At 38.2% G+C, this 13,551-nt stretch overlaps 1 protein-coding gene across 2 annotated transcripts; it reads right to left on the bottom strand.

Moving 5' to 3' along the window:
• Positions 1-3,696: 3,696 nt before the first annotated feature.
• Positions 3,697-8,418, bottom strand: LOC122093252 (rhodanese-like domain-containing protein 4, chloroplastic). 2 transcript variants are annotated; one of them, XR_006144394.1, is made up of 5 exons: positions 7,360-8,418; positions 6,400-6,502; positions 5,395-5,640; positions 4,044-4,163; positions 3,697-3,949 (listed from the first exon to the last, which is right to left on the bottom strand). XR_006144394.1 is itself a non-coding variant. In XM_042663538.1 (4 exons), the coding sequence occupies exons 1-4, from the start codon at positions 8,298-8,300 to the stop codon at positions 4,110-4,112; spliced, it is 1,344 nt and encodes a 447-aa protein (XP_042519472.1). In that variant the 5' UTR covers positions 8,301-8,417; the 3' UTR covers positions 3,697-4,109. The 2 variants fall into 2 exon arrangements, 1 of the variants encoding a protein (XP_042519472.1); XM_042663538.1 differs by having other exon boundaries at positions 3,697-4,163; positions 7,360-8,417.
• Positions 8,419-13,551: the final 5,133 nt, after the last annotated feature.

Raw genomic sequence — 13,551 nt, 5'->3', positions numbered from 1 at the left:
GGTTTATGGTATTGTAATTTTAATTCTCTAGTTCAATGTTTAGATCTAGGTGACAAGATCCAAGCTTTGAAGCATCTCTGTTCAAGTTCAAGTTTCTCTTTCAGATTTGTTTTCTCTAGTACTAGCAATTTCAGATTTGGTTTATTCCAGATCTGATTTTTAGTATTGGTAGTGTTTCAAATCTCAATCAAGTTTTCAAGTTCAAGTATTGAAGTTCAAGTAAGTAGGCTTCTACAGTAGTCTTCTCACCCCCTTCTCATTCCCTCTTCTTACTACCCTTTCATTCTTAAATTATGTTTTAAATTTTCAGTTTTACATTATTGCTCTCCCTTTCCCCCAAGGTTCATGGCTAGATTATGCGTTGGCTTTGCCCCTCTCTAGCTATGGAACCATCATTTTACTTGATTATTTATGTTGCATCCCTTCCCCTAAAGCCAAGTAGAAAAACCCTCATAAGAGTACTCTCTGGTCAGGTAGGGAAACTCATATTATTTATGGTGCATCCTTCTGGCTAAGTAGAGATATATACTTGTGTGCCTGTCTTTAGCTTTATTCATTTTTTTAGTTACTTTTCAGCACTTTTTATTACAATTATTTGCTTTTTAATTGCGTGGTTTGAGTATTTAAATTCTTAGATGACAAATGGTTAGAATTAGATGTGAATGGTTAGGTTGTTCAATTTTTATTGCATTTTCAATTCTAATTTCCTTAGATGTGTTGGTTAGGACACTTTTAGATGCATTTGTACTAGGTCGGTAGTTAGAAATAGATCACCATAATTAATCTGTGCACTTTTGTATTACTAGAAGAAGCCTAAAATAAAATGGTTGCTCTCCTTGTGTTCGACTCGTTAGCTACACTGATCCGTATACTTGTGGTTACTTTTAAAATTCAAACACAAAGCTAAGCTTGTTGGATGGAAGGGTAGGTTGATTTCCATGGTTGGAAGAATTCAACTTGTGTAATATGTTTTCTCTAGCTTTCTTGTCCATAATTTCTCCATTTATTGGAGGCATTCGTCTCTTATTTCTTTGATGGAGAAATGGAGAAGGAATTTTATTTGGAAGGAATGGGGAGTTGTCTATAAACTGAAAGGAGGGTTTTGGTATTCGATGACTTAGAGACATCAATAAGGCACTCTTATGAAAACTGTGTTGGTCGATAAAAAGTGACTCGTTATCTTTTGGGTCTTTTATGAGGGCTAAATTTTTGAAAGTTGATGGATCTTTGAAAGCTACTTCTCAATCTTCTATTTGTCTAGGAATTAAGAATGTATAGGATTCTGTTTCTTCGAAGGAAGGCTGTATTATAGGTGATGGCAGAAAAAATAATTTTAGAATGATAAATGGTTGAAGGGAGATACTTGTAGCTGCAAATTTAGGCTTTGAAGAGAATATTTTTATGAGATTTCAAGCAAAATATCTGACTTTATTGACCAATCAACTTGGTCAATTCCCTTTGTTTCTTTCTCCTTTTCTTGGAAGAAGTATTTGCATCAGCTTAAGAGATCCCTTTATCCTTCTCTATCAGCTGAAGATCGGCAGATCTAGGTCTTACTTAATCCGGCTCTTTCTCAATTAAATCAGCTTACCAAGGGATTAGAGAAGTTACATCAAAGGCTTCTTGGAGTTTAGATGTTTGGGATTCATATCTCCAACTGAGACATTCAATGTTTGGTTGATGGTCAAAGAATAGAAAGCTGCCCATTGATGATAAAATATCTCCGAAAGGAGTTCCCTTCGTTTCAAGATGCAATCTATCTTGTACAATGTTAAAGACTTGAAATATATATATATATATATATATAGGCTTCCCATACGTCCTCCACAGGTGAACAAATAGAAAACAGACACAAGAAGGTGAGCGCCAGGTTGATCTGGTTGGGGACTCCCTAATGCCTAAGTTAGATCTCTTTGCAAACAGTAATTCTAAGAAGAATGGAAAACAATCGATCCCTTTGAAAGGGGTTTACCTGAGTATTTATAGTTGTAGAGTGGTGGCCATGGTGAGTCTCAATTAGGCAGCTGTCCTAGTCGTGGTAGGAGTGTGAGTATAGCAAGAGTTATACTTAGAGAGCATGTAGATATTAGTTACTCCTATTATAGTTAGGAACCTTCCAAATCCCGCTTGGTGAGGGGGATTGTACTTCCTTTTAGGGATGATTAGGAGTCCTTGTAGGTGACCTTTCTTAATTAGGATAAATCCGTTCCTTGCTTGGGGGTTACGTATTTGATTGGGATTGAACACCCTTTAGGTGACTTTCCTTCCTTATTTGGGGTTCTCTTGTGCGCCTACGAGTAGCTCAGTCACTCAATTATGCCTATTAATAGCTCGGTCACTCTATTACCAAGCCACGGATGTGAATTTGGAAGAGATTGACCACAATTTTGTCTTGGTTCATTTTTTGACTTCTAAGTTGAGTCCAGCGGTCCAACCTTGGGCTAGCCTCACCTAGGCCCATCTCCGCGTATCAGGATGGTACTGGCGTGTACACTTTTACCATAACAGGATGCCCCCCACTGCTGTAGGGCCACAAAGGTTTGTAGGAATAGAAGACTATCGTGTGTTGATTCTATACCAAGTGACCGAGCGCCTAGTGTGAGTAGTCCCTAGTGGCTGTTTGAGCCACTAGTGTAGCCTGCCAAAGGTTTCGAGCAACCAACATAAGTTGGCGATCATTAGTGCCTTAGTAGTAGATCCTTCATAGCAACGATACTTTATCAGAGCAACGACTGCCCTTTCACTAAGTAGACAAACCGATGCCACGTTGGAGGGAGAACAATCGTCCTTCGTCCTTTTTGTATTTTGAAAATCTTAGCGTGTTTATCATTAGTGGGAGATTTTAATTGAACTGGATTGGATTGAACCTTGAGGTTCATTCATGGATCGCTCATGTGGGGCAACTATAGACCCACTAGGATTAGGAACCCTAACTGGCCAAATCTCTACAAATAAGAGGTTTGACCACAACAAAACAAGCTTTTGATCTAATCTCAAGACTTATATCTCTCTCTCCTTATTCTCTTTTTGTCTCTTCCAATTGAGAGTGTGTGTCTCTAAAGATTTCCATTGCTATCCTTGGATTTGAAGGGTGAAACTTTGCCTAGCGAGATCACTGCAATCCTTCAGTTCATGCAAGACGACGCACATGACAATTTCATCCATTCCGTTGCGAGTGAAGCGGCATTGAGTTAACCCTAATCTCTGTAGTTTCCATTGTTTTACACTAAAAAAGAAAGTACAAAGAAAAAGAAGTGGGTCCCACTACTGTTAATAAAACTTAGAAAATAAAACCAAAAAATTGAATCACAGGAGGGTAATTTTGGTATATAAAATTAACAAGGGAGAAGGAGAGGTAGGAGTTACCTTTTGTGGGGAAATCACTTGTGAAAGTTTGAGTAAATAGGAGGTAAGTATAGGGGAGTGATAGAAGTTTTCCCACCTATTAATTTAAATGATATCCACAACATTTTCTAACATTACGACGAGTGCTCACAAGCCATATGTTTAAGCATGTCTAGAAGGACCAAAAGGTGCTTCAGTAATATATATGTCATTTTGCTGTTTCTTGCCCTCTAGAAAATCAATAGGTTCTGTTATACTACTTGCCCCTGAAAATTTGTTTATGGCTTTGTGGTCCATCTCTAGGCATAATGACGACAGCTGATTTGTTCCGTGGGAGTTGAAACATTTGACTGACGTATTTTAACAGGTTTCGTGTTGGAGATTCAAAATAATTGATAATGACGACATGGTTCCTGCAACATGCTAACAGAAAAACAAAACCCCTACCATTCCCCCATGGTTGATCATAGTAATACAGACTCCCATGTTGAAGTTTTAAGGCCAAGGGGTTTTCATGATCACTGAGCAATGGAGAGAGTACCTTTAACATTCCTGAAATAAGTAGAGAACTAATCTCACATCCCTCCTCACATCTTCTGTAATCCTTAAAGAAGAAAATGCAAATATAAAAGTTAAATGAATAAACCATAACTTAGAAATAAAAACCAAATGAAGAGAATTGAAAAATAAAATTTCACCCTCAACATGGTCCAGGAGAAGTTCTTCCAGATATGCCAATGTCATGCAATGGTTCAACAGATTATTCAACTTGAAGGCTTCGATGGAGTTGGGGAAGAAGGTGGTTTCATATCTGGGTACTACATCCACACACAGATAAATAAGCAATTCTCAGTATGTCAACCAGCAAACAATTTCCACATGGATGAATAGACATGTGCACATCAGTTGATGCTTCTATGTAATCATACATGCGTGCAGAAAGGGTAACTGTAACATTTCATGGAGCCTTAACATCCTTCACTCCAATCAGCATTGCTAATGCCTAGCAGAGCCAAACAGAATCTCACTGATACCAGCACAGCATTTTGGTGGATTCTAAAAAGAAAATGGACTATTGTCTTTATCTTTTCTTATTAAAAAAAGCTTGGTACTTTATCCTAAATTTACAAAATGGAATGATAAAAGGTCAATCAAATTTCTGAAATATCATTCAATGCTAAATGCACATATGATATAACAACCTAGGAGCTACCTACCAATACATATGCATTTGTATCAACTTAAATGGAAAACGGCAATATACCTAACCAAATTCATAATGAAGTTCTAATAGAATAAAAGAGAAAAATAAAAATCAATGTGTTTTTATTGAGGATGCAATTGAAAACTAAATTAGAAAAAGAAAGAAAATATATTCACCTTTGGTGGGAATCAGAATCTTTATTATTGATACAGGAGCATCCCAAGATTGGTACATTTATTGAATTACCTATCCAAGGAGACCGATATCTTGGAATTCTGAGTTATGTTCAGGAGAGTTATGGCCACTTTACTGATGGGATGTGGATCTGTTATGGGATTTCTTATTGAAGAAGTTTAGTCAGGAGAGTTTTATCTTGAGTCTACTTCTTAGGTTAGTAGTTTGATTTGATTGGAAAAGTGGTTGACCACTCATGGGACATTTGTAATTAGATTCATATTATGAGTTTTATCCTAGTTGTTTTAGGATTTGTGTACAGTTTTAGTCTAACCTCATTTTTGAGAAGGGTTGTCTATATAAAGGGCTGTACAAGTATATTTGTGGTGTTTTGTTAATGAATATGAGCCCTAGGGTATTGTTATTGATCTGGAGTTAGAATGGTGGGCAATTTCTTCTTCATTATTGGAATTTTCCCAAGGTAAATGACAGGTTGACAACTTGACTTTTCTGGTTTCATTTTCTAGCCTTTTGTTTCTTCTACTATGTGCTGATGTATGCAAAAGTAAGTGCTTAGATATAATTAAGTATGTGAAGCCTAAACTCTAATGTGTCATAAAATTAATGCTAAGATACAGAACAAAGATTGTAGAGGGGGCACCCAAGATTACATTTGGATAGGGAGATAACGGCCTTCCAGAGCCAAGATTTGTCGGCGGATAGGATACCCTCGTCTTTCTTTGTTCAGTTGCCACCACTTTGACTCCTCCTGTATGAACAGTTGGAAAAGAGGGTTCTTCTTGGCCATTCTCATCGGTCAGTTTGTTGAGAACCCCATTTACCTCAAGTTGCTTTGATGATTTACCCTTCTTCGGGAATACATGAACAGCTGGTGGCAAAAGGGATTCTTGTATTTCCTGCAAGTGGTCAAAATAAATACATGAACCATTTACTTCTCTGTAAATTTACTATTATCAATTATGTATACACTTTTAGTAAAAAAAAATTATATTTATCAAGCTTAGATTTTAGATATATTTAACCACATGACCTGTAAATTCCACCCCAAATCAAGTTCCCAGGGGCATACTATGCCCCATATCAGGGGGCACCATGCAATGTGGGGCCTTGGACAGCCATATAAAAGTCAGGGCCAAATCAGTAAAAGCTTTAATATTTATATATTACAAGAAATCAACATCAGTTTCAAAGAAATGAGAGCACCTGAGAAAGAGGGAAACCAAGATGCTGTTGTCCTATTTTCTATACAGGGAAAATTACCTATTTCATTCCCATGGTCTAGGGCAATTTATGAAACCATGGAAAGTTAGCTGCCATTGTGTTCTTCTTTATTTTCCTTGTACTTTCTGTATCATAGTTGTTTTAAGTTCCCACTATGGCCATTACCATTTATTTTCTGTATCAACCCAAAGCTAAAGGATGAAGGACTGAAATACAAGTAGCACACACCAGATCCCCTCAAAGGGCAGGCTCCTTTTTATTGAATAGTCAAGCTAATAAAACCCTGATACATATCTTCTGTGATATTGACATCATAAACCCCTTGTACAATTTAAGGTATCTCAGAATTTCATGAAAACCTAGCTAACATTGGGCCATCCAGGAAATGCAAATGGCAGTCAAAATACACCAATTTATTATCTAGATGAAATTACCTGCCACCCGTCCTTTCCTTGAAGCCCGCCTTTGATTGCATAAGCCTCTTTGAACCCATTCTTAAATAATAACTCAGCTACTTGCATGGAATTACCACCAAAGCTACCTTACACAGCAAAGGGAAAAATTGATGAAATCAATACTCTGCTAGTTATCCCAAAAAGCTCAATGAGAAAAATGACTCGTTATGAGACCTAGCCTGATGAAGAATTTTTTAAGGAAGAAAATCATATAGGCAGCATAAATGAGAAAAGAGGAGGAAAATATAAGATTAACTCCAGAATTAGTTTATTCTCTTGTCCAACAAGACTAATCTCCCCTTAAGACCTTTTAGTTAAAATATATATATATATATATATATCTTAGCATAGCAACACTAAACAGCCCTAGCAGCAAAAAATCATTCAACTATACTTCCCATTCCTCAAAGAAAAAGAAAAAGGCCTCCAAAAACATTTTCCATCATTTTTTTTTTTTTTTAAATCTAAGTAATGTTTCACATTGACTAATTTCAGCAAATCCATTACTGACTCCCTACTCTGCATTTATGCTTCATTTTAGTTCAGATATTACAGTAAAATACCAACAGTTAATCTTCTCAAATCTCTCACGTATTTCTACCCAAAGAAAAAATCTCTCACTTGTGAAATATCTGAAATCTTAGTAGGTCTCAACGCAAAGTTTCACTATTTTTTTTTGGTCTAAGTTTCAGTACTCTTTTTCATTAGTTGGATCTCAGACATAAACATTAGAGGAAACCAAAATGCAAAACTTTCAGCTATCCAATAGAAGCTCTACTTAAAACTCTCTGTTCTTTTCAGACTGCTTCAGAGAAGGAAAACACTAAGTTATCACTCTCAACACACAAATCTGAATAGTGTGGATTTAATCTCGAGAATTTATCCTGGAAAAAAAAAAAAAAAAAAAAAAAAAAAACAAAAAAGAACTGCCTCACTTACTTGTCAAGAACGCAGAGAGTGGTATTCTGTGGATCCTTAAAGCTCCTCAATACCTCCTGCACAAAATGCTCTTCTTTTCCTTCAGAGAACTGAAACTGGACTGCCCTCTTCTTAAAAACCTTCAAATTGGGAGAACCGACGTATAGCAAACTCCGTTTGTCCCTAATATCCAAAAGTTGGGCGTTTGGGCTGTCCCGGAGCTTCCTAAATGCATCAATCGCAGAGATAAACTTGTATTTCTTCAGGTATCCTTGGGTTAGAGGAATCACAACAAGCCAAACGAAAGTAACTCCAGCGACAAAAAATGGATTCCTGTTGAAAAAATCATCAATTGCAATTAGAACCGACTCCAGACTGATTTTACCCGGGAGCTCCTCATTTCGAATGGTTTCTTCAGTGGCAAAGCAGGGGAATGGAGCAGAGAAGCCCAGTAGCACAAGGAAGAGGTGGAGTTTTAGAAAACATTTTAGAAAGGAAGCCATTTCGAAAACCAAAAGGTCTCCTAGAAAACCTGAGAAATGGGTAGACATATTTTTCAGAAAAGAAACTGTCCTGTCAATTGGGAGTCGGTTCTTTGAACAATTTGGGTGATGGATAATCAATGTTTCCCCAAAAGAATTGGCTTTCCTTATGGGAAGCTGGTTTAGTCGCGAGGTTGGAAGAGCCTGGAAGTCTGGAATCTGCTCTTGTGGAGAGCTAGCCCAGAGTAGAGTTGCTTCGTGAGAAATGAAGCAATTTCTACATTGGTGAGCGGTTTCAGTGGGGAAAAGGTTGTTGTTCAAATGGTGAAGGGAGGCCTGAGAAGAAGATTTGGTAGCTCGAAGACACTCAAATCGGAAATTTTGAAGACAATAAGTGGCTTTGAATGTGGATTTGCAGGTTTTCAATTCGTTTTGGATCAGTGAGTGAGATGAAAGGCTAATTGCAATAGGAGACGCCATGAGTGAGACTGTAAAGGACCGGCGAGGATAAGATAATAAGATCTTCCAAATCCGAACAATTATTTAAACCGTCTTACCAAAGGATCCGGCTCCTCTCCTTAGCCATGGTTGCTCAAATCAGGCCATAACTATCTGTGCTTAGTGCGAGCCCCACGTATCCAGCCGGATGCAATATTTGAAGTGCGGAGAATGAGGCACTGACAAAGGTGGAGAAAAAAAAAAGGCATTGGCAACCGTTGGATCATCGACTGGACACATGATCACCCCAGTAACTATAGGCAAGACTTGGGAGATCAATCAGGAGAAAAGCCAAATCCCTTACCAAGAGGGTGGGCTCATGTACGATCACTATTATTAACAGATTCAAAGACAGAAATGGAATCATTGGTGGGGCTCGAGCCACTTGGCCTATATGCTTTAGGCCAAGTTTGGTTGCCAAGAAATGAAAAGGATTAAAAAAAATGAATTTGTGGAAAGACTTAAACACATAAAATAATCATTGTTTCGCTATGAAATTTTTTTATGATGATGCAATTATTGAGTTTTGTATATCTCTCTTCTCGTATATAATTTTTTTTTTTTCTATTCATTTCTTAACAACCAAGCTTACTCTTAACGTTTTTTTGTTTCAAAGAACTTCTAATCTAATTTTCAAATTACCCTTTCCCTTTTTGGAGAAATTTCCAATCCTTTGTTTGTGTTATCCAATATTCAAACATGGGTTGGTGACTTGAAATCTTTTTAATATTCACCCCTATTATGACAAAAAGTGTTTGCCACTAATAGGACGCCATGTGAACTCAGTGGCACGAGGCAGGTTGATCGGTTTGAGTATGGCTGAGCTATAATCTTGATCGGTTATCGACATCTAGGTAGGATATAGCGCAACTGACCTACATTCACAGTTGGACTAGTTGTCGAGCGGCTAATCTACGCTTGCGTATGATGGGTGGCATGCATAAATGGTCGAGTCGTATCCAAACTACAACTAGGGGTCCAAGTAGGACATTATCTGAACTATGGCCAAGCGGTTGGACCACAACCATTCCCAAAAGCCTAGTGCCGACCCCTTTATCAGGCATTCGGCAGAAGCAGGTCGACAACAGAGCTACCGAATCAAGGTCGCTCGGCACTTGGTGTCCATGGGATCCCTCGACGGAATGCGCATTCTAAGATGAGACATATTCCTAATCTGTTACATAACCTCTAAGCAAGGATTGAATCCATCCTAATTAGGAAATGATACTCTTAAAGATTTCAAATCCTCCCAAAAAGGAAGGAGATCTCCCGTCACAAACGGGATATGAGGAGCCCTCATAAGTAGGACGTCCTCTTGATCACTCTCCTAATATAGCTCTGGTCATGATCGGACTCCTACCAAGACCAGAAGACTTGCTGAAATATACAAGTAAGCCCCCTTTCAAAGGGATGAGCACTTTTTCATTCTTACTGAAATTTCTGTCTGTAGAGAGATCAAACTTAGACATCGGAGAGTCCCCCTGTCGGATTAGCCCGATGCTCACTCTCCTGTGTTTGTTCCTCTGTGCAGGACATGAGAGCAGCCTAAGACGATTTCTTGCTGCAACAACCCCCTTACCCTGTCCTTGCATTATCATAATATGTCATCCTTAGTATGGGTTGATCTACCATCCTTGGATTATCGCGTTTCTATTTCTTATGGAATTTTTGATCCTTAATCTAACATGTCTAGCTGCGCTACTGTAATATTGTTTCAGCACACCTTTGTTAGGGATATATGAATTTTGGTAATACATGATGGAAGTAAGAAGCAGAAATCAAGGAACTCCAATAGGGGCTCTAAAGGGCAGTACAGATGGGATTCTCGATGTTAGAGATCTGAACAGATTCTATGGAAGTGGTTCAATGGATCTACTACAGAACCTCTCATTTTGGATGTTTCAGAAACGTATCTATAGTCTTTATGTTGGTATTGGTGATGCGATCAAGTAGATTTTATTTTATTTTATTTTTTTTATGAGAAAAGAAAAGGCTTTAGATAAAATATCGTTTGACAAAAGTACCACTTCGTTGTTAGGCCTGAGCTTAAACAAAAAAAGACAGGGGTCAAAATGTACATCCAAAAAAATGGGTAGCATACTCAAAGGCCAAGGTGTGGTACTGGAATCCCAAAAAGGTTCCAAGTCTTTAGCATCACTCTATACTTCTTCAACCCACCATCTTGTCTCCTTGGCTTGCTTCAGTCCAAGTAGTAGAGCCCTGGTGCTTGCTTCAATGTGGTCTCCTAACATCACATAATTGGCCATTGATGAGATACATTCATTTTTTTGGAATAAGCAGTTAGCCCAGCTAGTTAACTTAGAGGTTTTATCAAAAATAGTTGCGCAAACAAGGGAATTTTGTTTGTCTTGGGGGTTGGGCGTATCCAATTTGTGAAGGTTAGGGTGTGTGATACTGCTTCAGAGTAAGATTGTTTTTGATATTTTGCATTATTCCAGAAATCTACATTCCTCAATATGGTAGTGGGGTTTGGTTTTTCATTTGAGAAGATGATCAAGTTCCTATGTTTCCGCATAAAATCGCAGACTATAATAAAAATCTTGAAAAAATCTATTATGTAGGTAGCAATGACAATGTTGAAATAAAAAAAAAATTACATAATAAGATGCTAAAAGGAAATTGCAGAAAGGTGATCAGTGCGTAGCCCCAATGGGCTAGAGGCCTGAATCCTCTTGATAAAGTCGCAAGAGATAAATGTATGCCAGATTGTTTCACGATGGGAATGACAAAAATCATATGTGGGGTCTAATGTCATCCACCTCTCCAGCAGATCTTTTGGAGGAATTCCTCCAAGAGCTAATCTCCAGAAAAAGACTTTAAATTTCAAGTGTAAATCCAGTTTCCACAAGAATCGCCTCCAGTGTGAGTAAAGAGAGGAGCAATAACACCTGTTGGAATTCCCATTAGAGTTAGAAGTCAAATCAGCCTTCAAGTATTTAAATGCCAGTTTAACAGTAAGATTTCCATTGTGAGAAAGGTGACACCACCAATGTTTGAGATAATCTCCAGAAAAGACTTAAATTTTGGGTGTAAAAAAATAATCAACATGGGGTGATTTTCACAAATCTAGTGAGGGGTGTGAATGTAAGCACACGCAAACAAATGATGCAATGCATGCTGAAGCAAATTATATGATGCTCATGATCCAATTTTATCATACAATACCTAGCAAACAATTACTAAGTCCAAGATAAGGTCCCAGTGCTACTACAACATAGATGGTATCCCTGGTCCCGAAAAACTTATCGGTCACCCAACGATACAAGCTAGTTGCGAATTAGGAGCCTATAGGTCCTGAAAATCCATCGGTCTCCCCCTAAACCCTTGATGAGTAACCTCGAACAGCCATGGTCCCAGAAAACCAATCAGTCACCCGTGTTGTGGGACAATCACGGTCCCGAAAAACCCATAGGTCACCCGTGCTGCATCTGCATCTAAGTATAGTATGTCGTACTGCATTTATGATATTTTTAATAACATACCACCCTTTGGGATTAGCCAATACCTCACCCCTATTGGCAAGGGGTGTAACACCTGGGTTATGATCCTAAGTAGATGCAATCTACATAAATGTATATATAGTCATCACACATCACATACCATACATGCACACATCCTCTGACCTCGAGTCCCACGGTACCGGAGCACACCTTAGTCACACCGTGCCCTAGACCGACAGAGTCACAACTGTAACTATACTACTGACCACTGGGCCCATAGTACTGGAATCTACCTCGGCCCCACCATGCCCTAGACCATCAGTACCACAGTTACAACCATGATCCATCATACAATATATTCACAAACATCGGGCACACGGTGTCGGAATTCACCCTTTGGCCCCACCATGTCCCGTCTTACCTTCCTTACCTCCAAAATCCAGATAACCATTCCTCATCCTCATCATACCACATTCACATAACCACAGTCCATATCCACAATAACATTCACATGTTAGCAATAATAATAATAGCAAAGATAAACAATTCAATCATATGATAGACAAATAATAATAGCATGCATAACATAAATGCCACAATTCAATAATTTATATGATTCATGAAAAATAGAAAATAAATAAGAAACACTCCACAAATTAAGGTCAAACACCCACTTACCTAAATACTTAGTCATAAGTACGATAGATTCCTCGAGATCAACTCCTATCCTTGCCCGATGATTTAGGTTCCTAAATAGTAGCGCATTATTATGTTAATTATATTTATTGTCTAATATAACTCAATATAGATCCCTATGCTGAACCTATACACTCTAAACAGTCCATACACTATCCCAATTTAAAGCCTCAGAAATGTCCCCAAGCTACCCTCACCCATAGGGCCAATTTCAGTTAGAAAATGTGTGGTATAACCAGCAAGGGGTAGGACATCAATCAGAAAAAATAGGGGCTGATCAGACTTGAAAACACTCCATCGGCCGGTGGGTTTTAGATCCACCAGCCGACCGCAGGATCCACCGGCAGGTCACTTTTTGTAGAATTTTCTACAAACCTACAAGCTGTCCTATTGGTTTCTTTACCAAGGCTGCATAAGGGTGAGGGCCAATGCCCATGTCAGCATGAGGAGGGTCTCACATTGTCTCTTGGGTCATTCTATAGTCCATAACACTACCAATTACATCAACCAAAACTTTGTACCAACATACACTCCAGTTTCTTCCTAAATTGCATACCAACCATACCATTTAGAAAAAAACAAAATTTCCATCTTTTATACTAATTTAGTTGGAGCTATATAGCCCTAGGAGTCATGGATGTACTATGTTCATGATCCAATTGAGACCAATTGAGAGCAATGTTTAAAAATTTAGATGGGAAATGCAAAATTATTTAGACTCAACTCATATGAAGCTTAAAATTTATAAGAAACATGGTAGTCCCATGCATCAGTTCCAATTGAGCTTAGGAGGGACAATTCATAATTTATAGGGAAGGAATTGGGACATTCCTGCCCAATTCACTCAAGAAAATACAACAATAGTACATGCATGACTTAAGTCATGAAATTACTTGCATGCATACCCCAAATATCCTTGTATGAAAAAATCCCTAAGATCCAGGCTCCCAGAGACTGAATGACATCAAATTGAAGCCCTGAACCCTTCCTTACTAAATTAGGGATTCTTCTACTGGGCATTGAATCAGTACATAGGGACTCAATTTCAGTCCCTAATTTACTGAAACACCTAACCC

The sequence above is a fragment of the Macadamia integrifolia genome, chromosome 11 (assembly GCF_013358625.1).
Source record: "Macadamia integrifolia cultivar HAES 741 chromosome 11, SCU_Mint_v3, whole genome shotgun sequence".
Lineage (NCBI taxonomy): Eukaryota > Viridiplantae > Streptophyta > Magnoliopsida > Proteales > Proteaceae > Macadamia > Macadamia integrifolia.
The sequence above is the reverse complement of the archived record's forward strand: the minus strand, read 5'-3'. Positions and strand labels throughout refer to the sequence as shown.